Raw genomic sequence first — 27469 nt, 5'->3', positions numbered from 1 at the left:
TCCCTGCTGTTGTCTGGGGAGACCTGATATTGAAGCCTGTGGCTGCCCTCATTTTCAAGCCCTGCATGAAGAGAACTGTAAGAGTGGAACACATTTTTTTTTTATTAATAGTCTTTAGCACTTTAATGAAGCTTAGTTTTACTGAATTAAAATAAAAAGATATAGCTTAATTGGTTGAGATAACAGACATTTTAAATCTTTGCAATAAGTGATTTGTTTTTTCAAAGTAACAGAGAGAAATTGCGCCTACTGGAGGTAATATTATGAATTGCACTTATGAATTGCAGCTCAATACAAATTAATGTAGTCAGTATGGTGCCTGTATTGGAAAACATTTTCCACACTACATTTCTTCACATGCACTCAAATCAGCACCAGCATGTTTTCAACAAGCCTCGGCCATTTTCAAGGACAATATTTCAATGTATCCTTCATTTCACACAGAGGAAAAGAGCAACCTGTTAAGGCCCAGTCACAATGTGGAGCATTTCATGTGCCCAGATGTTTCAGGCTCCAGGAGACACGGTGCCAAGGACTTGCCATTGAAGTATGAAGAGGTAGAGGATGGATGATAATGCGACCAGAGGCATCATTTGACACTCAGCTGCATCTGGAACATCTGTTGTGACAGGCCTATCAGGGTCTCGATTCGTTCCCATCGCCTCTGTGTACATTTCTGCTGCTGAGGCTCGCCTGCCTGCCGGATCTGGGGACAGCTATTAAAAACAAGGCAGGTAAACCAACCAGAGTCCTCCACCTAAACAACGGAACACATGTTTCACATTTTGCCCCCTATGGCCTCTCAACTAATACAAAAGGTGCTACGGTTTATGGTGTGCATGCAGTTGCTGATGGACATTTTATGCAGAACATCAAAACACGTCATCACCACTGGGCAAGAGCCTTGATACATTTGTATTAAGTCACATTTGAAAAAATAAATGAAACCCAACTTCACCGTGACGAAAAACGTTGGTTTTGGCTGAAACAGAGCAGATTATTTTCTTCAAATCATTCTTCTTCACCATTAATGTTTTCTAATTCACCCAATGGCTCAGGTAGTGACAGCATCAACCAACCACACACACACACTAACACAATCCATTGGATTATGTCCTATCCCAAAGCTAGGCTGACCTCTGACCTTCAAGGCCACGGAAGACACACGTTAGGTGATAAGTGAAGCACGGGGCCTATTGTGCAGACGGACTCCTTGTCCATTTATTGACTTCCTAAATGATCCATTATGAAGTGATTTACGAGGTCCACCGCCACCCCACCAGTCACTTCTAAGGCCAGCGGGTTGCTGTCTGCCCCATTCAGCAGACATCTGCACCAATGGACACGGCATTTGATTTATCAGAGGACGGACGGAAGCTGGCCCAGGCCACCTCTAGTGTTTGCTCACAGCCAACAGGAGAGTTAGGAAGCTGTTATGAATGCAAGATGTCACCAGCGGGGTCAGGGACAAAAGGTATAGATGGAGCTCTGCGGGGAACAAGCAAAACATGTCATTAAAAGCAGACACTTGGAAAAAAAAAAGAAGCAAGCAAAAAACTGTTCTTATCCCATATATTTTTAAAATGATGATAAAGGCTCTTCATCCAAAACATAACCCCGAATACAAGCAAGACAACCAACTAAACCTGCAGTGACGCACTATTTTTTCAATGACAGTAGCGCCACGGCAAGGGAGCTTGTCAAGCGAATGACCTCGTCTTTCCTCTGTTCCCTAATGATTCGTGGCCATTATGCTAGTCTGGCTCTTTGATTTCTAAAGCCTTTCCTGTGCAGCATGATGAGCTTCTCAACTTGAGGTCATCCCAGGAGACAAAGCCTTTATGAAGCAGAACGTCAAGCGTTTGAAGCGCTGGCCCCCGGCCTCTCAGCACGCTGTTGTAACACATGGGCTCCCATGCTGCTCATTGACTCACAGAGATATTATTAGAGAGAGTGGACAGAAAAACAACACCTCTCTATTTTCTCTGGGACTTTCACAACAAGACCCTTGGCCTCGGTAATGACAAATGTCTGTTTCGTAAAGAAGACATCTGCATTTAGCATTACATGTGAAGTAAATGCAGAACGGTCTTATTTTAAGAAGCAGTTTACTTGTTATTCTTTTTTGTTATTTGAAAATTTTGAGCAGTTGATATCAATTTCTTGAATTTTCCGCATCTTAAAAGAGATTTTAAAAAATCATGTGCATCTGCAGATCAGCACCTCCACTAAACCAACAGCTCTCTGTTCTTTATGTCCCTGCTGTGATTAACCTTGTTTGACAAATACAGCTCTGGTCAGGCTGGAAGGCCTGTGTGTTAAGCTAAGACCTGCTAGAATAACAACACAAGATTAGCTGCTCAGGTGCGTCGTATACTTCAAATTCAAATCCACTGGAGCAAATCTCCCATCAGATAAGTCAACACAATCACAGTGCTGCACAGAGCATCACAAAAGGCTTTAGCAAACAGTGGGCTGCAAAAGTCAGCATATATTTTAAGTAGCCTCACATTTTAAGTTAGACTGTGTCTGCCTGTGCACAGATACATGCAGAAGTATATATTTGTTTGCACATTGGAAATACTGTATTATGTCATGGGAAAATAAGGCCTCAATCTAAACTTTCAGTTTCATGGAAATTTTCATGTTCACACTCATTATCAAGGTGCTGCAGTTGACATTACTGCCTCCAACAGCTGCCACACTGGTGGGCAGGAAACTCTGCTCTCAGCCCTTCCTGCATGTGGATGTATTCATGCTGACTGCTAAGGTAGCAGAGTTTCACATGAAAAAAAGAAAACTTGCACTACACCAGCTCACAAAGGCTTTGCAGTTATGTTACAAATATCGACTTTTATATTTCAAATGTTGACAAAAACTGTAGACATTATTTGGCAGTTGAATTCGTCAAGGAAAAATGACATGATGAGTTGGTAAACATAGGCTACTCGTGTTATTAATGTAATTTTAGTTCATCTGAGAACTAAATAAAATCCAGATGTTACTTAAGTCGAGCTCAGGATCCATGCGGATGCTACTATTATTAGGAATGTAAACAGCTGAGCAGGAGCAGTGCAGGTGTCACATAAATGTATTTCCCTTATTTTACTACTGTACCTGTCTTGCTTTTAAGAGCTCAGGTGAGAACAGGCTGTCAGAAGGCGGAAACAGGCCTCATGTAATAAGTGATTCATGACACAACATTGAATAAGTCATTGTTATCTAAAGGCCCCGCACATTGCTTCAGTTCGTCCATATAGCTTGACGCTAGATGGCAACATCAATGCACAGACACAGCTAAACAAAATATACACAGTCCATATGTCCAAAACGCAAAACACTGCTCTGGACGAATTGTTGGCCACTGACGCCAGTTTGGTCCCGCCAACATTGGTGTAGATGACAGTCAAGAGAGTACTGATCACAAGTTCAACTCAGAGGTTCAGGCAGTGTCGACTCCCTCGTTGTATATTGACCACAAGCTGATCCGCTGGTCCTTGGATCCAGCAGCCAGTAGTCTTTGTCTGGGGTCCTGGTGGTCAGAGAAGGCCACGCTTTGCACCATGTCAGTGTGGTACTGAAGCACCGCAAGTGGTCGCAGCCTCTTCCACCCGAATATCCGCACCCGATGGTCCCAGCCGGCTGACGCTAGAAGCTTACCATCCCCCCTGATACACAGCTGGGAAACCCCAGGGTTGACCAGTGCCACACAGTCCTGGAGCTGTAAAACCACAAAGAGAAAGAGGATGTTTGCAGGTTTGAGCACCTGTATTACAAGCATCTCCACACAAGAAGACCGTGCAAAAGCCAAGAATGCTAAGTAATAGATTCTTTGTAGCAAGTGTCACAGAAATCTAAAACCAAGGGAACCTATTGTTCATGCAAATAGGGTGACAAAAATAATCACACCAACAAATTAGGTCAGTAAGTTGATTAATTAGTGCTGTCTAGGAAACTGAGGCCAACACAAACACTGAGAGGGAGAGGCTATCAGCTGATCTGATGACTGAGGTCCAAGAGTGAGGCTGTATGTCTGTTGAACCTGGCTGCAGACTCCTGGGGCTCAATCATCGGCCATAAAACATTATGGCACACGGGCCGTGAGCAAATCTCTCTGCTTCCCACTATTTGGTTTGGAGTTAGGGAGGCCTCTTCTGGAAGCGCGACGGGGCTTGAGTTAGCTTTGTCACAGTTTGCAAGACAGAGAGAGAGACCATCTCACTGAAACGCTTGTTTGCAGAGGCCTTGTTGCTTTAAGCGCCTCTGATGAATTACATTCACACTGAAAGGTCTGGTCAGCAGGAGAAGAGACCCGATAAATACACTGTTGTAACGTCTGCCTGCTAAAGATTAGCCACAGCTCCCTCTCCTCTGATCTACAGTGTCCCAAGAACAGTATCAATCTCTCTAAAGGGGCAACATTCTGACATATTATAATGAATGGCACCTAAGATCACTATCTAAAGGGCCTGCTGTGGTGGGCATTCCTGGGGAGCGAACGTGCTCTTTCTGCAGGCTAGGGATCTCTGCTGAACCTGTAGATGGGACACAAACATCTGGATATGGGAGCCGAAATCAAACTGGACAGCGTAAAATTGACTTCATAAGTTGTGTCTAGGGAGACTAATGACCTTGGATGGGAGGAGACGGTGGAGAATTTATCTGCATGCTCCTGTTCCGGGCAGGAACCATCCGCAAGCTGCATGTGGAAGATATAAGCCAGGTACTCATAGCCCAAGTGGATAAAGTGGAATGCAAGGGAGAGAGGGAGCAGGGAGGAATGTCATTGATCAAAACAGAGCGGGAAAGCTAAGTTCAGAACAGGCAGCGATGTGATTTCATTTTTTTTTTGTTAATCAAAACATCAACGCTGGTACCACTGGTGTGAAGCAGAGCGTGGCTGGTTAGACCAAACAAGCCAGATACACTGATACAAAGAAACCTGGGGGGTGAAAGACTGTTTGGAGCTTTGTTATTACCTCAAGAAGTTGGTATGCCCCCTGTCTCTGTCCATCTGGCCTGCATTAGAGGCCTGATAATGATGGGTTTAAGTGTCTGTTTTTGTTTGTTTTGCTTCCCATAGTTTGTGTCAGGAAAAGGCATTTGTTTCATTAAAGGGTCAGTTGTAAGTAGTGAATGGCTAATGGTGCAGCAATGGTCATTCAGCAGAGTTAGCTGGCTAATTGTTTTTACTTTCTGCAGTCTGAGAAGGAAGAGAGTGAAGTAGTGAGAAAAAAGCTGATCCCTGTGCTGCATTTTAAAACAAACTGTGCTCATGTGCTGGTTTCTGCGCTGCCAGGGATCAGAGTTTACATTTAGTGTGGCAGTGGTGCTTGACGGTAATTAACGATTTGGGGATTCATTGATTAGCTGATCAACAGAAAAGCCATCAACAAACTACTCTGAAATTCAATGAATTGTTTTAAGTCGTTTATCAAACTAAAATTCTAATATTGCGCTGCTGTTGTAAACATTGAACATGAAGATTTTTGGATTGTATGTTGGACAAGAAAATGAATCACCAATAATGTCGATAACCAGTTAGAATTTAAATAATAATAATCATTTCAGGTAATTTTCTAAAGTAACAGTCTGACATTAGGCTACCTGTTTCCCCATTTCCAATCTTTGTGCTAAGCTAAGATAACTAGCCGCTACATATTTACGGTACAGACACAGAGAGGTAATGATCCTCTCAACAAAACAGAGAGAAGAAAAAATACCAAAAATATTCTGGTTCCAGCTTGTCAAATGTGAATATCTGCTTGTTTTCTTAAGACTTCCACGATAGTTTATTATCTTGGGATTAAAAAACACGCAATCAGATGTCTTCACCTTGAGCCCTGAGAAAACATAATGAGCAGATTAATGAATGATAAAACAAGCTGAAGCCCTTAAAAATGCAGTTTCTTGATTTTAAGGCCAACTCTGCTTTGTTCTTCAACAGGAAACTGTCTAAATCGTGCTGTCACTTTCATCCCATGTTCTCCAGCAGCAGCATTCTGTTCATGCTGCAGTCACACCACCGCTGAATGAAAACCAAGAAAACGTTGCTGACTTCCAGCGCAGCCATTAAGCAGGTCTCCATATGTAATGAAATCCATTCACTCTAAGCGGGGAGACTTGGTCCGTTTCATTTGACGGCCCATTTTTCTTCCCCTTGCTTCCTTACTATCTCATCAGAGACAGAACTCATTTTTGGGCTTCATCATTTCTTTGTTAGAACACTCCTTCCTCGCCTGTGTTACAGCACGCACACGCACACACAGCAAGTTTGCTGTCTAAACGCCAGCTTTCTCAGCTGTCAGGAGGCTACCAGCTCTGCTCAGCAGTTGGGTCCATTACACTTTTTGTGGCCTACGACAGATCCAACACAAACTCGCACTTCAGGATCCTCTTCTGTAGCATCTCACCGACAGGAGACGTTCAAAAGGAGCGTCCACTTGGCAGATCTCACTCAAGCCTCGCTCCACTTTTCTCCCTGCCTCTCCCCTCTGTCTTGGCACGGATCTTGGCGTTCACGCTCATCCACTGAAACGTCCCATCATCGCTCACTCACTCGAGCCTAGCGGCTGGGAGGCTTTTCGCAGGTATTTCTGACACACCCTGCCCCTGAATCACACTCCGCAGCAGGGAGATTACAGCCTTTTGTCACCTTGCCTGTCAGAGCTTGGCTCCGGCTGACAGGAGATGGATGTGTCAAACAGGTGAGCAGTCCCATTCAGAAAAGAAAGAAGAGGAGGAAGGCTGCTCAATAAAGAGAGCAATAATTCTTATGACAGCAGCTCGTGCATACGTCAGTCCAACAGCAGACTGAGGTTGGGTCTGATCTGATCTGACCCCTAAGTCAGGACGGATCTGGCTGACGGGTGCAAGAATTCACCATGTAGACACCATGCAGGTGACTACTGGGGGGAGACGGTGGGGATTTCTTTACACTGTAGTGAAGATGAGAGGCAGGAGTTCCACCTGTAGAGAACTGTCATCAGTCTCAGAAATAGCTTGCTGTCAGCCATGCTTGATTTACACAGCTAATCTTCCTCTGTCTATACCTGCTCTCTCTTTTTCCAGTCTGCGACCTGTCTTTTTCTTTGTCTTGGAGGTCCTGTCACAGCACCTGTCAATAGATTTGCGTGGCCGCCTAAATATATGTCCATCTGGCTTAACAGCCTGTAAACTCTAACACCCACACCCTCATAGTCTCACCCCGACACAGAATTCTCAGAAATGTATGCTGGAAGGAGAGGGGAAAAAAAGGCTGAAGAGGATGCTTCATTACTGTGAGAAGATATCAGGCCAGCCAGGTCAAACAGCAGATAAAGGCCTCTGGGAGCCATGTGTAATACATTAACCTCCATTCCTGAGGCTATCTGTCTTTATCTGGGCTTGATAAGCTCATTTCACAGCCTTTCAGCTTCACTAAATCATAACTGCACTGTGTTGTGTCACATTCAGTTTCCCCTCCACTTCACAAAAAGCATCTATCTTTCTTGCCAGCCAGTTCCACTACACTGGATTGTATCGCAGGGTAATTTGTGGGAAGTGGGATGCTGTGGCACTTATAGCCTCCTCAGCCTTTATTGCAGCCTCCCACTGTGAACTACTGTTCCCTTTACTGCAGATGTGTTTTTTGTTTGGTTAAGGGGCCTCCAAGGTTTTGATATTTTTATTACCTCTCACGGGTCGTCCATCAGGACCCGGAGCCCAGGTCCACCACCCGGCAGGCCCTCCCGCCCCCTTACTGCTGCCACACAAAAATACTTTTGTGGGAATAACTGAGGATAGCTGTCTGGACGTCACACTGAGCTGCACTTCAGGATAATTTAAAAGGCCCTGTTGGATCTTTTCCCTCTCCTTGTGCTTTTTTCCTGTCATCCTCATCCTGGATTACATGCTGAATCAATATTTTGTTGCTTGAGCAAAATAAACCAGATAACCACTCTCCTCCTGTTTTTGGTATATTGAATCAAATCCTGCATAGTGTTTTTCTAGACGCATTTTCGGGGTGAAAAAAGTGAGGCTTTGCAAATATTTCTAATTCAAGCATTCATTTGTAAAAAGCCCTGGAAAGAATAATACCCCTTCACTGTGCAGGGGTGTACTATATCAGCCCCTTCTGTTCTGATTCATGGGACTGGCTGCAAAATTGAAGCATTCCCTTTTGCTCATGAAATCAAGAGAAAATATAGCTTCAAATGAGGCGTCAAGTCTCTGGAGCATTAGCTGTTATGTAAAATGAATTATGGTACAATGCTGTTGTGTTCGCTTGCCGTGGCAGAGGATGCTCTGGCATGGGCTTTAAGGTGTACTTTGGACCACTCCCAAGTATCCAAGCGTGCGTGAGAACATGTATCTACTAAAAGGTATAAGGTAAAGAACACATCTCAGTAGTATCCCAGCCAAGAGGAATGTTGTATTATTATTATTATTTATTTTATTTTTTTTAGCTTTTTTTTAACTGCTAAATGGGATAAGTATACTTGGATTTTCCTATTACTAAAAAATGATATAATTATACGTAATATGTTTGTGATGTCTCTACATACAGTATGTTATCCAGGCCCAATGTGTGACTATGTGTGTGTGTGTGTGTGTGTGTGTGTGTGTGTGTGTGTGTGTGTGTGTGTGCGTGTGGGTGGTTTGAATCTGGAGTGACAGCTCCAGCCCGGCCCTTGGCCCCTGGCCCTGCCAACGCTGTGTAACCAGCAGCTGATTTATGGCCCCTGGAGCCCCGCTGAGCCTCTTCCTCTTTGGCCCCTGATGTTTTCCAAGAGAGCCTGGAGAAAGGCAACACTTCTCTCCTCCCATCTCCACCATTAACTTTCTCTACTTATTTATGACATCTAGCAGACTCTCTTGTGCAACAGCTAGTTAGCAGGTAGGAGGTTCAGGACCTTAACCAGAGACACTTCAGTAAGCTACAAGAAATTATAATGGTTACCAAACCAGGCATCGTTGTGCTAGAGAAGGTACTTCTACAGTTATCAAAGAGTACTTGGAAATTTGAAAAATGAAAAGAAATGTATCTATACATTGAGTCAGGTGTAACAGCTGAACACCTCAGGATGCGAGTGACATCTATGCTCAAGCGTAGAGGTCCACACAGTTAGCTAAAAGTAATGGAGAAACAATTAAAAAGTTAGCTTAAAGTGTTGGGGAAATGGTGAAAAAGGAAAAAGTAATGGATGAATGATTTGAGAGTAGTTCCAAAGTCGTCATACTAAAGCAAACATCAACATTTCAATTGTATGCAAAAATTATTGAAAACATTCACTGAACACTGGGCTCCTATAGGAATGCTCCCCAAACCTTTAGCACACTTTACTGTGTATTGCTAACTGTCATAATTAATAGTATTAAATAGTTCACCTGATGGGCTGTGAGGGTTCATCAGAAAGAAAGGTTTGGGAGCTATTGGATGAGACAACACTAACACTGCTACCCTCTCTAAGCCTGTCGTCTGCTGACCTGCAGGTTGTTCTGTCCGTCCAGCATCCAGGAGGAGAGCTTCTTCTCTGAGGAGCCTGATATGCCCCTCTGACGCTTGGTGTCAAAGGTCAGGCACATGACAGGCTCAGGGTGGGCTTTGGCTTGGCTCAGCCTGGACCTCTGGGTAACATCCCACAGCAACAGGGAACCGTCCTCGTATCCAGCCATCAGGAGAGGTCCGGGCCTTGAGTCTGACTGGAAGTGAGGGAGGATGATGAGAGAAAGGAGGGGGGGGGCAGCGAGATGGGAAGAGACAGCACAAAGAGGAGTGTGAGGTAAGATGTGAGATGAGAGCTGTGCAGTAAAAGCCACAGAAACCGCTGCGGGGTGCTGGAAGCTGAGCGGAGCAGAGGTTATCATCCTGGAAGCTCCCGCTGACACTCAGAAAGACACCGTGGGCTCCATTCGTCAGTCTGCTGCTCTCTCTTTCCAGCACTCCATTACACCACTCCTCACTTTGCTCCTCATCTATATTACTGAGCCACAGGCCTCACTGCCAGACTGATACATACAGTGAAGTAACAGACTGAAAAACCTATTCTCATCCTGGTTTATTCAAATAATTTAAAACTCAAGTAGTTCTGATTGTTAGTTAGTTGTTTTTTGTATTATATGTGCACTGACTTGGTATATTTCATCTGTACCAATGTTTCTTTAACCTTTATTTTTGTCTGAATGTGCTATATTCTAACATTTGCAGTTTACTTCTTAAACTATATCTTATACCTCATATCGCCGGTGCAAGTGCCACATTTAAACACAAGGATTCTAATTATTGTTTATTCTAACAAATAAAACCTAAATAAACAAAATACTTATTACTGAGGCACAACATTAGGGCTGGAACTTATCTTAATCAGCAATTAATATAACAGTTACTTTTATTCGATTAATCATCTAGTCTAGAAAATGTCAGAAAAATACCCATCACAACTGTTTGAACTCAAATAAATTTACAATTATAAAAAAACAAAGGAGCAGCTTAATCAATAATTAATTAATGAGCATTCCGATTATCAACTAATCGTTTCAGCTGTCCACACCTTATTCCTGCTCACATACTTTTACAAACCCGTGTACAAAAAACACACGACAGTCTCGCTTCACCCCGTTTCACCTCAGGACATCACAGATCCAGCCGCAATGTTTACAACTGGTGAAACCATCAGAGTAAATCTTTCAAATCACATGAAATGAAATGAAACCAGGTGCACAAACAGGCATCAAAAGCAAAACCTAAACCGCACTCCTGCTGTTAAATATATCGAGAGCAAAATCTAGTTTTACGCATGAGGGAGGGAGAACAGTAAGAAGAGTAACATCTAGAGAGGATGATGAAGCAGAGTCACAGATAACCTCTCAGCGCCGGCCTCTTCTAAACGAGTGTGTGTGATCAGACAGTCACAGGTTGTGTGGAGGTATACAGTGAGCTTGTAAATCACTTCTGCGACCAAGAACATAAAGGTGAACTGATAAAAACTGAAGGCTTCGTATATCTTTGGCATGCTGAAGGAAAGACGACCGGCGAGATTTAACCTCCATCCCATCGTCTGTGCACGTATATGAAGCACCATGCCTCGTGCTGCTCCTCAGTGCGTTATCCAAACAATGATTTAAACTCTTTTCCAGGCTTAAAAGACTTCACACTGGCCTGTGGAACAGCACATTTCAGAAGACCTACGAACGCACAGCACACACATACACTTCATCCTGACTCGTGCCTTTGCCTTAAAATACCATCAGGCCCCCAGTAAAAGCACTGTGCCCTGCAGAAGCAAGGAAAAAAGAAATTTTTTCCATATGTGCGAGGGGGCCACGCCGGCCATTCTTTCATCCATCTTCAAGTCCTCTCCTCACTTAACACTCTATATTTCTGTTCTTCCAACTTTAAACAAATTATAGACAGAATCGTGTATTCCTTCCAAACACATCAGCGAGGACGAACACTAAGGGATTATGAAAACAAATAAAAACAAGTGAAAATCAGTGGCCCCTGCTTGCCGGCAGGGCCCGGGATAAGCGTTCCAGGCTTGGGGCCCACCGTTTCACTTAAGTGTAGAACCTCCTTGATTGATGATGTCATGGGTCAGAGGTCAGGGAACCCTGGGTAGACACCTAATTCATTATATCCTCCACAGGCCTTTCTACAAGAGGGCTCTCTGCTGGAGTGGGGCTGGGGCTCAGGGAGCAGATTCATCACCCCGGAGCAGCTGGAAAGACAGATGGATGGAAGCTGCTCGAAGAGGCAGGACCAGTGAAAGGAGCACTGAAGCTGGATCTTCTCTAGAATGGCTGCTGGTTGGGCCCTGGCCTCTTCATGGTCATGTGAGGCATTTTTTCATTACTATATTTATAGAGTCAATTAAACATTATCATTATTCCAGCCAAACGTTTCAAGCCATAAAGCCATATTTTTTTATCTGTGTTCAGGCGCTTTTTATTTTCTTCCTTCTCTCTCCTTCTTCTAAAACGATCACATTTGGTGCAGAATCCCCCTGTTGCTGAGGTAACAGAAAACCCAAAGTACGGCACTGAAACAAACTCACAAACAGAGACAACATAACTGGAATTGCTGAAGCATTAGATTAGATTAGAACATGAAATCAGTTTTCAGAGTTTCCAGAAGAAGACAAGCTCACTGCACAAACACAATTCATCTCCATACTCCTAATTTGCTGATTATTATTATGATTATTTCTCGATTAATCCAATATTTTTTTCCATAAAATGTCCAAAAAAAATGTCAAGGTCTCTTCTTCAAATTGCATGTTTTGTCTGACCAACAGTCCAAAACATTCATAAACATTTACTATCACATGAAACAAAGGAAATCAGCAGATCCTTTAAATTCAGAGGATGGAACAAGGCAACGTTTGCCATTCTGTCTTTTAACAATTATTTGAAGGATTAATTATCAAAAAAGATACCAATTTACTTTTTTATCAACTAACTGCTCAATTCACTAATCGTTTCAGCGTAATTTTTCCGTGAGTCAACTAATCAATAGATGTTCTCCGTGGCCTTTCTGCCTCTCACTGGTCACTCCTTAAGAGCCCTTGAACTCAACTGAACTTTACTGCAACATGTTTATTAGATTTCTCTATTTTCCAGTGTGCATGATCAGACATCCTGATTAAATAGAGCAAGTCGTGATTTCAAGCATCTGTCCCAGCATCACAAGAGAGATACACGTTGCCCCGGTAATCAAACTGAAATTAAATTCTAATTTTGAGAAAATACTTTTTATTGAATTTGTCAGCAAAGCAAGATAGGGTATGTCAGGCCTGTGGGAAGATCGGATCGGCGTTCAGAATGGGAACTTTCTCTTGTTTACAGGACGATGGCTGCAGAAGTGAGCAGTGCAGGTTATGGCGTGGACTTCATACACACACAAGGATGATGTTATGTCTTTTTACACACTGATGTTCTGAAGGTGTTAATATTTTACTGATTACATAAAATTGTCAAAATTGCATGTGTAAATGTACGATATGCTTATTGGTTAAATCCTCCTTGGCCATGGGTTTTAATGCGGTACTGTTTATTGGTGGGTGTGTGCTGTGCTGTTTTGTGTATTTTTACTATACTGTACATATGAATATCAAAGGACATGCACTTTATTTCATGTCTAGGGTGCCTCTTTAACATCTGGTCTGGGACAACAGATGAATGTTAGGCTTTCAGGCCGATTCTGGCTCACTGACAGTATTTTCTCTGTTGATCAACGAGCGCTGTCCCTGTCAAATAAACGAAAAACATAAATAAATAAAATCTAAATGCAATTAAAGAGAAATATGTGGGTGACATCCTGAATGTACTGTATATTCAGCAAATACTTTTATGTCATTTCCTTATGTGGTAAGTCCTTCCAAAACCATGAACAACCCAGAGACCAACAGCTTGTTTGCTGATGTGGCCGCCACAGGCCTCAGGCAGGCACTGCTTCAACATAAGGAACCAATCGTTTCCTTCGGTATTTGTCCTGGTCCTCTATGATGTCATGGCCACGAGGAAGCAAGGTGATGAGCTGAGAGTGATGGATATCTGTATAGGAACATTTCCTTTTCCCCGCCAGCCTCTGTTCACATTAAAAGCCTTGCACATCATACATCAATACTGTCCCCCTGGTCAAGCCCTACATCCCGACACACGTCAAAACCCACATGTGGAGGCACTTTCTTCCTCCACGTCCACGTATTGTTCACCGCTTCACAGCCAATCAGATTCAGAGAAATCAGACAGCTCTGTCACCTTTACGACACGGCCCAGCATGTGAGCTCAGGTCCAGGTGGCATTTTGTTAAAGGGAAGCTGAATTGAGAAGAAAGAGCAGTTTAACACGGCATTTAATCTTTTCCATAAACTCCGGCAGAGAGGGCTTAAAGGCCGATAATAAATCTGTTGGTGAGTCTGTCCTGGAAATAATGGAGGATAATCATTTTTCGTCTCAACGGTGGGAAGCAGAGAGGGAGGGATGGTGAGAGGGAAGACGGAGAGAGGAGATCATTGTCGATGGCTTCCTCGTGGTGTGTGTGTGATGGGGAGGGACAGGGTGGAGAGAGGGCTGACGGCGTTGGCTGTTGCCTCCTGCTGTGTGAGGTTAAGGAAACACTGGGTAGCATATGAGCATCTGATGTGAAAGACGACATGTGCATTTCTTCTCTTATGACTGACAGGGGGTGCGTAGAGTCGTGTGTGAGAGGGGTTACACACACACACACACACACACACACACAATCACACACTCATACATGGACACACAGACAGGGTTTTTCAGTCTTTTCCCACTGCTTGGACCTCTGGAGTCACTCAGTCAGTGTAACAGATGAACATGCCTCAGCCTTGAAAGGAATCAGCCTGAAATGATTTAGAATCACCTGGGTCCTTCTGCTTTGAAGTCAGACAGCTGCCTGCGCTGTATTACAATGATATTATATAATTTATAATGATATAATTGATCATTATGTTTCCTGGCACTCAACGCCGCACCAGCGTTTGTTCATAAATCAGATGATGAAAGGTGGGTGTAACAGTGAATCAAAGGGAGAGAAAGAAAAACACAAACACGATGTCAGCATGCACCGTGTGAGACTCTAACTGGTCGACATGTCTCGAGAATAATTTCACAAACACAATGTCACCTTTGTGGTTTTTGTACTTAACTTATTAAAGTAAATCTAATTAGTATTCCAGGAATACAGGACTGAATGGACACAAGCCAGCAAATTTGCCTCACTCTGGCTTTAAAATGATGAGCTGCATTTTGATTTCTGTTGCCTGTAAACTGCACAGCTCATAAAATGTATTCAAGCCATCCAAAGTCTTGCCCAAGTCTAAAACCTCACTCTGTCCCCCGAAGCCCCAAACCCAAAGAGTTAATAATTAACCATGAAAAAAATTACAGGGTCTCGTTAATGGCTGGAAAATAAAACTTTCGACAGCATTTACAAAACAGAAAGCTAACCTTTTGCATCAGATTGGATGTACAGCTGCAGGCTGATATATGGCTGTGAACCCCCGGCCCTTAGAAACGCTCTAATTACAGTGTTGGAACTCGCTGCCAGCTGAGGAGGAACAGTTGGAAAAATGGCCCAGGACGAGTTGTTGGGTTGTAAATCATGTGCCACGTCTCTCATGTGCATTTTTGTTGACTTTTCAAGTATTGCATCTTTGCTGTGGGCTGCTGGCCAATCAGAATAAAGCTGCTTAGTATTGAAAAAGTACAATTTAAAATAAGGGGGGAAGAGAAGGTGGGGAAAATGGCTGCCAGGGTGAACTCGTTGAACTTGAGATGTAGTTACAGATGGACACATTGCTACTTTTTGGGAGGTTAAAAGCACTGCAACGATATCTGTTAAAACACTTGTTTGGTGCTTACCTGCCACAGTTTGATACACATGACCATCCCCAGCTTAGCGTCTGGTAGTAGGGTGCAGACTGGGGTCTTACTGGGCAGCTCAATAATCTTGATCTGCAGAGAACACATGACAATTAGATAAAACTTAAAACTCATCACAGATAACTCATCTGTTCACCTCCATGTTCTGCATCCATGCTAGCAGCTCTGTGAGGCAGTATGTAGGCACAGCTGTATTTTGGACTAAATGCTAAGCATGTATCAGCATGCTAACATGCTCACAGTAACAAAGCTAGTATGTTGATGATAAGCAGGTATAATGTCTGCCATATTCTTCATTTTGTTTAGCGTGTTTGCATGCAAACATTAAAGGGGAACTCCTCTGACTTTACACATCAGTTCTGTGTGCAGGTGCTCGGGAGTTCTGCAGCGTATGTGAAGAAACGTGCATTAAGCCAAAGCAGCACTGCCACGCCAGCTGCACTGAATGTACTGCAATGGAGTTTCCATTGTCTGGTAATCACGTGTTTTGGTTTTTTTTTGTTTCTTTTTTCCACTGTTTTAGTATGACCTATTTAAATCTCTCCAGTTATAATGTCCAGTGAAAATAATTCCAGTGTTAAAAGTGAAAATTCTGCAGCTGTGCACGCTGTTTCCGCTGCTTCTCTGATTTCCACCCTCTCTCTCTCTCTCCCTCTCTCTTTCCTCTCCTGATTCGGTGAATTAAGAGTTTATTTCAACCAAACCACACTTGATGATGACTGCTGGAACATTGGAAAGACAAACCAAGAAGGTAAGTTTTATTTTGTTTCTGTCAAGTTTGAATGAAGTGTGTTTTACAATGATGAAATGATTGTTTCTGTAAATGGAGTCTGGTGGCTTTGTTGAGAGCGATCTAACGGCTGTTTCTTGTTAACAAAACAGATCTTACTCTTTAACAAAACTGTATCTCTGTAGGGATCATTTCCATAAAGTTGTCAGACTCTTAGAACAACACTCTGAGCCTGTCAGTGGCAAAAACAAACACTTTTACTGGACGTACTCTGGCGGTGCTCAACACCTGGTGGCATTACACTGCAGTTCATTTCATGACTGCTGGCTGCAGCGGTCTCGTTCAATATTGGACCAGTTTCAAAAATTGTTGTTTCCATTAGTCACTTGGACACAGAAACATGGGAAAATAGGGTCCATAATCAAATAATATTTGCCCAGAAATTTCAACAGAACACTGAAGTCTTCCAGGACATGTGGGCCGGCACCACCCTCTCCAACCAAACCGCACACAGCGTCACTGATTGAAAATGAAATTTCAAGCTGATACAAGCAAATAATTCAACAACATGTTACAGGACATTTTTTATATGTTTATTTTGCAATGTGTAGGTATGAGGATCTTTTAAAAAACATGTTTATGTTGAAATAACATATAACTATTATGTCTCTCCTTTCATTGGTTTGCCTTTTTATGGACATAATGAACAAAAATAGTTTTTGTTTTTTTTAGAAAGAATAATCAAATGTAATTTTTAAAGCGCTAATTCATCCTGGGGAACATGTGCCAAATGTGATTGCCAATGGCCAATCACTCACTCAATCAATCAATCAATTGCCAATCACATCACTAATTGTAAGGACATTTCACTTAATTTCACAAATGTGAACCTCGTGGTGATGCTAGAGGAAACGTCAGTGGGCTTCATCTTCAGGCATCTGTGATATGTGCCTCAAATTTCATGGCAATCCATCCAATAGTTGTTATGGCAAGAGGAGCCTTCCTATCATGCTAAAAAGAGGATATTCAGTCCCCTGTACCATGCAGCCAGCTGTCACCGTTCTGTGATTTTGACCCCAAATGTGAGTCATTTGCCCATCCAGGCTCTAAGGGTGCTACAAAAGATGGCAAGCAGAGCTTGATGTGAAAAGTGTACTCTTTTAAATTATTTTAGGAGTTTATCCAACATATCCTGGAGTATTTTTGTTTTATCTGTTTACCTAATTTTTGCTCTAGTGCTGTTTTCATTATGGAGACCCAGCTACAGTCACACACACAAGTTACAATTGTTCTTTACATATCCACAAACTGTCTGCCAAGTCATGATTTGTTTGTCTTCTGAATTCAAATAACAAAGCAGCAACCTGAATCTGTCATTGTGGTTCAGGACCTCCGCAGATCAGAGTGCCTCCAACCAGCAGTACAGTACCATCCATCAGTGCAGAGCAGCCGCTCCACTGTCTATAATAAATCCTGCTAAAGCCTGACCCCGTGACATGAATGGTGTTTTCCTGAACACATTGGCACTGATTCGGATAAAATACACAGCCTAATGAAGCCAGTGATAAAGTGTGTGCCTTTGTATGTGTGTACATTGTACACATCACTACCAAAACTCATTCCTTCGACTTCCTCCACGCTGATGATCTGCATATTCATCCTCATTAGGCCTCAGATTAAACAGCCCTTTAAGGGAGCGATCTGTATTTTAGCGCTAGGCCACATCTGTCCTGCATGTTTACCTCTGCGTGCCTGACAGAGAGGGCCTTTAAGGACTTCCCTCTGCCTCAGGTGATCGCTGTTCTTGGGTGGCATCACACTGCCCATAAATAAAACACCCACACTATTAATTAATGTTTCTGCCATGGCAGCAATCCGCTGCCAGGAATCTCGCTGTGAGCAGTAAACAGTAAAACCACCTGAAACAGAGAGGGAAGCAGTTATTCTGTTTTCTTGGTTACATACCTAAATATTGACCAATCTGCATATTGCCTGCAGCATTAAATCATGCTATTGTGCATGTTTTGTGGCAAGTGCATATGCATTGTTTCTTGAGGGAATTCGTACATGTGGGCGTTTTATTTGCAGATACACGATAAGCATTTGTCTTGGCCAGCTATGTCTGAGGAATGGGGTGGGGAGACCGAAAGACAAAATCGGCTGTGGCCTGTTTTGGTCTACCTCACATGGGTGTGTGTGTGTTTCTGTCTGTCTGTGTCTGTTGGGACAATGGTATTATTGAGGTGCTGGGAGTCACAGGCGCCCTGATGCCTGGCCTGCTGGATTGGGGTTAGCAGAGGCACGTTTAGCTGGATCAGGTGACTGCTCTGTCCCTTTCAAGTGTGGCTCCTCCACAGAGGAGCAAGTAACATGAATCTGGAGGCAATAAAAGATGGCTGAATCGCTGGCTGCCTGCTCCCCCATCCTCCCTCAATCCACACAAAACCGGACAGGCTTGTGGGTGTTGAGCATTAACTCCAACACATACTGTGCGGACAGAACTGTGATCTCATTTCAGCGCACAATCTCTTCATGTCTGGGAATTCTCTTGGTAATCCACCAGTTAAAGATGAAAAATTTAAACCGCCACTTTGACTATTTCATCCGCCAAAGTCACAGCTGCCCTCTGAAAAGTACAATGAAACTTGCTTTCTTAGACCCTCACAGAGCTATTTGGTGGTTTATACGATCAGATTAATTGACATGTTACTCACCGCAGACAAAAATAGCTGACATTTAACTGAGGGATGCAACAATCTGACTTTTTCAGTCCCGATGCCAATAACTGGGCTTTGGGTATCGGCCCACGGGTACCGATCCAATACCAATAATTAACATGCTGTACATCTCACTGTGTGGAAAAGACTGGCACCATTCTTTCATGCTTAAGACAACATCATGCTTGACGTAAAAACTGCTTTCCTAACTTTGTAAAACAAACATGAAATACAGTTATAAATATACTAAATAAATAAGTGTTATTTATTAAAATAATGATATTAGATATCGGCCCATTTTCAACAGTACTCGATCCAGCCACTTGAGTCAGTATCAGACCTATATATTGACTATCAGCTCTAATTTAGCTGGTGGGGGCCATTAAGTTCCTATGCTTGTAATGTACATGCTGACTCACGGTGGTTTGTTTGCCAGTTCCTAGCTCCAAATTGCATGATCACATGTCACGTTCACTCATGACACACGCTCTGTTAAAAATAATAAATTGGCCACTTGACTGAATCAGGCCACATGCGAACGATCAGTGTGGCAAAAGATGAATGGGGTTTGATGTAGGGGAACAACTCTTGCTGTGGGACCTCCATTTTTCCACTAACCTACTAAACATCCACAAATATGTTGAACGCTTAAAGTCAACCCAGCAAACTAGCAACAGCAAGTCTGGTCAGGTTCATACAGGTCGGCATTTTTATACTCAAGTCAGACTGTTTAACCAATTAACCATCCCACCTCTCAGCTGACAATAAATTCAAGGATGTCTAATCCTGCTGAAAACAGAACATGTGCCTGTGGACGCTATGATTGGGAGGCTCCCTGGTTAATTCATTTAAAGATTAACAAACCATAAGATTGAACCATTTAAATTTGATCTAATTCAACATTTTGTTGATTTGTTAGATTTGATCTAATCTAACAAATAAGAATACGATCGTCAATATTTTTAAAATATTGGTTCCAAACCATTAATCTCCACACCAAAGGGTGAAACATTTCAGAGAAAACAGAAAATCTTGAAGCTTTGGGAAACAATCAATTTTTTATAGGCACTTGTTGTAGGGGACTAGAGCACATCCCAGCATGCACTGGGTGAAAGGCAGGGCACACGAACTTCTAAAACACACGGACAACCACACCTACAGAGTCTCCACGCCTGGTGTCTCACCTCCTCTGTCTGCTGGCCAGCGTAGGCCAGCAGGTAGTTTCCAGGGCTGGTCTCCAGCGTGGAGCACTGACAGAAGCCGACACTGCCGGTCCACACAGAGTCCACCACCTCACTGCGACCTTCGCTCAGATCCCACAGACAGACCTGCATGTCACGTCCCTGACTGCTCCACCGACAGAACAAACAAAACCAGACAAAAGCTGCAGTTTAATGCATATTTCAAAGCGCATATACTGACTGTCATCTCAGAACCTGTGTGACAATGAATGCTTAATATTAAATTATTTCCTCACCAGAGGTTCATCTAAAATACAAAGCAGAATTTGTATTTCTCGAACAGAAACAGTGACAGAAGGATGAGTAAGACATCTTATCTGAAACTTAAGTGGCCCAGAGACCCATCTTCCTCACCTGATCAGAGTATCTGTCCCTTGAAGTGTGTTGACCCAGATGACCGAGTTACCAGAATGACCTTCTATAATCTTCTCTGCCCTCCTTGTGTTCAGGTTCCAGATATGGATGGCACCCTTCCCCGACCTGCAAAACCCAACAGGATCCCTTATGAAGGCTGTTAAATGGCTCATTAAGTGGACTTTTAAAGTCAAAGTTGTACGTACGTATATATAGATATATCTGTATATATAGAAATGTGGAGCTGAACGTTAAACTAACCATAAAAAATCCAGGTGGGAGTGATTTGTTTTTTTCCTAGCTATTATTTTCCCTCAAAGTCAGTAATTCCAGTTGAGAAGCCTGATATTATAATGGAGGAAACTGGAAAACATTCGATCACTGTCAGCAATCTGACTGGCCAGCTTGGTGTCTACATATGACACGCAATAAAACAACCCGTCTGTGTGTCTCCTGTGGTGGACAAAATGAAGCACTAAATCAGAAAAATCTCCTAACACACAGGCTAAACAAAAAAAAAATCTTCACTGTTTGAGGAAGATGAAGAGTCAAAATTAAGAATGTTAAGATAAATGACTCACCCAGAAAACAGGAGGGGAGTGTCCCCTCCATGGCAGCTAAAGTGGAGGGTGTGGAGGGGCCCACCAGCCCCCCTCAGGGTGTAGATGGGAGAGGGAGCAGGACGAGACATCCCTGGGTCATGCAATCAATGCACAGATGCAAGGAGGCTGCAAACCCACGTCATGACAGCCGCTGAAACAGACGGCGAGAAAAGTGGGCTCAGACACGACTTCTGTGATCTGCCGCAGTGGAAAAGCTGCACATGCACTTTGAGCTTCAGTCAGTGATATTGTGCAGTTTCAGCAGAAGTGATAAATGTGCCATTCAAATCACATTCATTTGAGAGAATACAATAACATGAAGGATAAGTGCAGCCTACAATCCAAAGTCATCTCCTTCTGTTTTTGCACAAACACTGAGCTGACTGTCAGAGAGTAGCTCCACTTTGCCTTGAAGCCTTTCTCTTCCGCACAGCAGACAGTTGTGTTTAATTCGCTGTCTGTATTTTCTCTATTGTTAGTAGCTACAAACCCTGTGGCTCTCCCTCTCTCTGTCTTCCTGCTTCTAGTCTACATGATAACACCTCTCTTACTCAATACGTCATAAATCACAAGCCCTGACAGCTTAATTACAGTAAACAGACGGAGATTCAGGCTTCTCACTCCACTTGTGATCAACAGACGTTGTCCCAGAGGCAGAGGTAACAGCTCAGGCTTTTATGTCGTTTGTAGGCCGGGCAGATGAGGAAACCCGACCGACCACAGGTATGCTGCAAGGAAATGATGCATCGACATTTAACTGCAGCACGATCACATGTAGGTGACTAAGTAACTAACTTCAGATCAGTTTAAACTGGTTATCTTGTTTAGAATCACAGGTGGCTTGAACCCTTTTATAGCAATATTTAAATTGGACCCTTTTCATGCCAAAAAATGACAAAACAGAAAAAAGCAGTTCTTATAATTGGATGACACATCCCACGCATTGTTATGAAAAACAGCAGACAGACAACAACCCACTCAGATACAAATTAACCCGCTGGTTCAAATAAAAAGTTGTGCAGGTTTGACTGGCTGCCGCTCCTCAGGCTGGTAAGTAAATTCCTCCATCGCCACACCAAAACCATTTTTCTACATGTTTATCTGCGAGAAAATGTTCACCAACATCACCTACACCAGGACAAATCCTGAGTATGACTTTTCCAAAAAGACCAAAATCAGTCAAACCACACATAGTTTTAGAACTTAGGTACTGCACAAGAACATCAAGTTAGCTTTACGTTAGAGAAACACTTTCACATTTTGGAGAATACGTTCATTTTGTCTTCTTGCTGAGAGTTAGATGAGGAGATTCATACCATCCCTGAGTAATTCTATTCAACAGGAAGCTGGAACTTAGCTTAGCATGAAGACCAGAAACAGGGGGAAACAACTACCCTGGCTCTGTCAGAAAATCCACCTACCATCCACCACCTCTAAATCTCACTAACTAACATGTTACATATCTTGTTTGTTTAATCTGTACAAAAGTGAGGGTTGCCAGGCAACTAGCAGAGCCTCCAGGAACTCAGTGGTCCCAGCCAAGAACCAGCATAGCACAGACACCCCTGTAAAACAGCAGCTTCAGCTAAGCTAACAGTCTCCTGACTCTAGCTGCATGCAGAACTGACAGATGAGAGTGCAATAGGGGTAGCTTTATGCTTCAGGTCATCTGAGTTAATGAGCACCACCTCACCACCACCACCACCACCACCACCCCGACACACACAATCATCCCCTCCTCTACTTTTACTTATCATAACCCTTGCTCCCTGCAATCAGCAGTCGCTGAAACTGGAGCCCAAGGCATTCAGAAGCAACTCATTTTAGAAGGTTAGTGGTTAAATTGTCCATGTGAATCTGTGAAGCATAGAAACAGAGACCCCTGACCAGCCTGCCCGATTAAGGACACAAATCCGCAGTCTGACGGGCTCACAAGGAAACAGTGAGCCCGCCAGCTTTACTATCAATTTACTACAATAAGGAGTCACACAGCACGCCATGAAAATTGAGCATTTTTTAATTGCTTACTACAGAAAATCTAAAAACACATTTGGTTTATATTCAGCATGGATCAAAACATATGGCTGTTTGCATATTATATCGACCACAAGGAAAAACTCACATCTCTAACTAAACCAACAGGCCAACAACTGTACAGACTTGTTTTTGTGCAGTGTGACGGAAAATGGCAAAAACAGAACGTCAACAGTGTTTTTGTGAGGGTCTATCAGTTAAGCTGCTCCTCCTGTGGATGGGTGGGTAAGGCTGCATTCCTGAGCCAGAGTCCTGTCCCTGTGTAAGTGTCTGACAGGGTGAGGCTCATCCTGATAACAGGTGGATTAAGCGACCCTTATTGTCCTCTCACAGCAGGCCTGCATGGAGCTGTGAGTCACGGACACAGCAGCCTGAAACGGGCTGTTTTCATTGTCTCAAGACCAATGGCTGCAAGACTTTCCAATGGCAATCACAGCTCTCTGCCAATGGCAGACAACAGGTGGGGACAGTGACGGAGATGTCACACAGGGACTGCAAAACCAAGCTTGTACTCACAAGAGGAGTATAATGACCACTCTCCCCTGCCACTACTTGCTTAGTGGACTGTTCCTCCTGTTTTCCAGGCGTCAGCATTTCCAGTGACTGAATTGTCCCCAACAATAGGTCCGTTGTGGTGGCTGCAAGTGAATCACCCACAAACCCAAATACAAACATGCAGGCAGCTCAGGAAGAGGGACACAGACACTGTAAGCAAACAAGGCAGTGGCAGGATGTCACTCAAATCTATTTGCAAGGACACTTAAATTGTTCCTTGCTAACAGAGAGAGGCTGCCAAGCAAACAATCAAGCTGGTCACTTGTCAAGCTTGTAAGTTGGACATCTCCAAACGTCTCAGGTGAATGTAAAGACACCTTGCTGGAGTAGCAGGGTCGATGTGATCCTCTGGTCAAGGATCCTCAATGACAAGTAACTTGTCCTGTTCAGATCAAATTCTCTCCACCCAGCAGTTTTAATGAACCTAAGACGCTTTCATAAAGTGATTGAACAATAGATAACAAATACCCAATAGGTCAGGGAGCTTTCTTATTAAACATGCCCACAGGAAAAATCTCAGAAATTACAGAACAGTGCAACAAGCAAGGCCTAATTAAACTTGTGTGGTGGACAGGGCATAATAAATCACACTGACTGATTAATATACCTGTGCTGGATATGGGAGCCAGTGGGAAGAGGTATGAGAGGAGGATTGAGGCTCCTGCTGGCCCTGTAACAGATAAGACAGCTCTGCAGTAATCTGACTCTAAGTCCATGGATAAAGGCAGTTTGTCTCTTCTTGGGCCGTCTGTCCACACCTACTGGGTAATTAGGCCTAATTATGAGAGAAAGGTCCGCTTCCCCTTCATGTTATTAAATAAGAGCCAGCCTCGTCCGCCAAGGATCTCTCAACACCAGCAAGGGGCTGGCGACCTTCAGATCAAACGCAAGCACTATCTGTGCCCCCCCTCCACCCACAACCCCACCTTGACTGCAGCACCCGTTCCCCTCCTCAGCATTGCTGCACATATGAGGGCCGAGGAGGGAGGGGAAAGAGAGGGTATTCGTCGTGATATGGGGCATCAAAGTTTTTTTGAGTAGAGGTGGGGGGGGAGTCCTGTCCACATTCCTGTCTTGGTTCTTTAGTGCTGGTATCATGTGATCGGCAGCTACCCACCTGAGCTGCCCCCTTGTCAAATTCTGCCATTCATAAATAAGAGCGAGGGGTGGGGTGGGGGGGATCTGATCACAGGGGTTTATTACAGAAGCTTTATAATGCCTCAGCTTCACAGGAGCCATTATGGAGGCATGGGATCCCAAGATCCCCTGCTGATATCAGCCTCATCAAATATGAGATCTGAGCTGCATGATGAAAACTGAAAGTAGATTACACATAACTCAAAAGCTGCATTCTAGATAGGCCTCCCAATGAAAAGCTAACTTTATAAGCTTTCAGACCAATAGTATTTATTTTCTGGAACATCTTTGCCAAGCCTGAAAAATGGGAATGTTTGAGAGAAAGACGCCTAATCCCTCCATTCCTGCTACATCATACCTCAGCTATTAGTCATTCTGCTGTTTATCACAGCCAGTGGCCTTATCTGCTGTTTCCCTGCTGTTCACCGTCTCGCCAAGGGTGCACTTCCACCTCGCTGGCTGGTCAGTGGGTGGTGAGCTAGCTCTATGATCATTAGTCAGCCTTTTTGCCCGAACCCTCCCCCAACTAATACAGATCCTTCTGAGGAGGAAACCAACCTGCCAAATAGCGAGCAAGGTCCATTTTAAAAGTCCAGTAACACAAACAACATGGGAAGTGGCGAGGAAGACACACACCCTTTATTGTGTCTTGGTGGGGTTATCTGGACTGGATAAACAGCCCAGCGTCAGATTGAGGCTGAAGTCAGACACAAGTGCACCAACACCCACTGTCAGTCACAGATCCAATGAGTGGGAAGAGGTGGCATTGTTCGCGTGAATGGCGTGAATGCTAAGCAGGGGCCACTGCAGATAAGGGCTAAATGCCTTGTGGGTGTCATTGAGGCAGGCACTGATGGAGCAGTGTGTCAGAGGGTCCTGTTTTAGGAGGTCCTGACTGTGGTCGACAGGTACCAGAAGCCTTATCTGTTTGTATAATCACCCATTTCCTGCATGAGGTAATTTACCTGGACACTAGAGGATAAAGGGGCACAAGAGGGTCGACAGCTCAAGTGTCATCATACATCTCAACACGTTACCAGTGTGATGGGCTTTGGATCTACAGGGATTTTGCTGCCCATAGAGCAAAGATATCAAAACAAACAAATGTTTATTGTGCTATAATCCCAATAATACATCTTGCAACAACGGATAAACACAGAAAACAGCAAGATGTTTCACTTTGTCAAACAGCACATGTCCCAGTGTTAAAACTGCCAGTCATCTTCAGGGGTGTGATGAGTGACAGCGTGAAGACTGAGTAATGGGCGGTGAAAGGGTTGACAGAGTGATAACTATTTGTACATGGTGAACAGCTTCCGGAGTCCAAGCAACTTAACAATAAATTGGCAAGCTGAACACAACACTAGTACAACGCTAAGTTGCGTATTTGTGTATAATCAAAGGAGCTCTATGATCAATTTCACAACTAAAATGCACTCATACAAACACAAGCCCACCACCACCAAGGCTGTGTAATCTAAGATAGAGCATCATATAAATTAACATAAAAGATCATACAAAATATTTAGAACTTCAGAATTGACATATGGACCTGGATCTCATTAAAATACACCTGACAGGCGATCATAGAATACATGTGTCGGCCTTCTTCATTAACAGTAATTGCACAAACTCAAGTGAAAGCAGATCAAGTGTTTTTATGCTTTATCTTGCCTCATCTACTACTACTACTACTGTGAGTTAACGTTATTCATTATAAATTTTACCACTTATGCATTTTACATAAAACTGGCATTGTTCACTGCTCGTTTGTTTGCTGTTTCACTATTAACTGTCTGTTAACTGTACAGTAACGTTGCTTTCATTTATTTTCTATGTATAGTACAGACCTTAAGTAAAATAATATCCTACGAGTCATAACGTTTTAAGATCTATTTGATTGATTAACTGATGGAAAAATGAAACGGGGCTTCAAAGGCATCAAGAAAAAGAAGAAAAATACAAGAAGGGTAGCTGAGTACCGGGGGCGAGCGAGGCAGTTTGTTGGTAAAAAGCCGCAGTTTGAGCTGCGTTATGCTTAGAGTAGTAACTAAATGTTGGGGTGAAAACAGTTTAAATAAAACCGCGATTTATCTGTATCCGTTAGTCCCATGTTGTTATACACAAGGTTAGCAACAAGCTAGGAACTACCTACAATAACAGCTACAAAGAACACATATACCTTCTTATCACACGACGGGCGTTATCACAGGGTAAAGTCGGGATATAAATATATACAAAAGAAGCTTTAACAAAACTTCACGAAATACCATTTCAGACTGTTGACAGAAAGACCCAGTCAGCCTCGCAAGAACAGGATACAAAACATACGCCGGAGTTGAAGGACCTCTATTTACAAGAGATAAGCTGCCCATGAAAGTGCCTGCATAGAAAAGTCAACTCGCTCTCTGCCCAACTCGTAGACTTCTTCATTCTCACTAGTATGATGCGCGCGCCCGCCCACGCGTGTGCTCACGACTTCTCTCTATGAGGATATGTACGTCGAGATGTTACTATTGTGAAGCGTCCTTTAAAAATGAGACCACGATATACGAAACAGGTAAACAAAAATGTCGGGTTGATAAAGAGCAGCACAGAACTCTGATATATGATTAACACTTGATTATAATGACTATTATGAGATTGTCACTTACATGTATTTTTTCTAGTGAATAGAAAAGAGGTGAAATAGTGGAGAGCTAAGAGCTGAGA

The 27469-nt window shown here is 43.3% G+C and overlaps 1 protein-coding gene across 2 annotated transcripts; it reads right to left on the bottom strand.

The window, feature by feature from the left end:
* Window positions 1–303: 303 nt before the first annotated feature.
* gnb1l (guanine nucleotide binding protein (G protein), beta polypeptide 1-like) lies at window positions 304–27138 on the bottom strand. 2 transcript variants are annotated; one of them, XM_070964654.1, is made up of 7 exons: window positions 27028–27138; window positions 21011–21182; window positions 20430–20555; window positions 20019–20181; window positions 15367–15459; window positions 9469–9684; window positions 304–3721 (listed from the first exon to the last, which is right to left on the bottom strand). In XM_070964654.1, exons 2-7 carry the CDS (start codon window positions 21118–21120, stop codon window positions 3443–3445), a joined length of 987 nt encoding a protein of 328 aa, XP_070820755.1. In that variant the 5' UTR covers window positions 21121–21182; window positions 27028–27138; the 3' UTR covers window positions 304–3442. The 2 variants fall into 2 exon arrangements, with proteins under 2 accessions (XP_070820755.1, XP_070820756.1); XM_070964655.1 differs by having other exon boundaries at window positions 2836–3721; window positions 26940–27084.
* Between the last annotated feature and the right edge of the window lie 331 nt (window positions 27139–27469).

This window comes from Chaetodon trifascialis, chromosome 6 (genome assembly GCF_039877785.1).
Source record: "Chaetodon trifascialis isolate fChaTrf1 chromosome 6, fChaTrf1.hap1, whole genome shotgun sequence".
Lineage (NCBI taxonomy): Eukaryota > Metazoa > Chordata > Actinopteri > Chaetodontiformes > Chaetodontidae > Chaetodon > Chaetodon trifascialis.
This window is presented reverse-complemented; position numbering and strand designations above follow the sequence as displayed.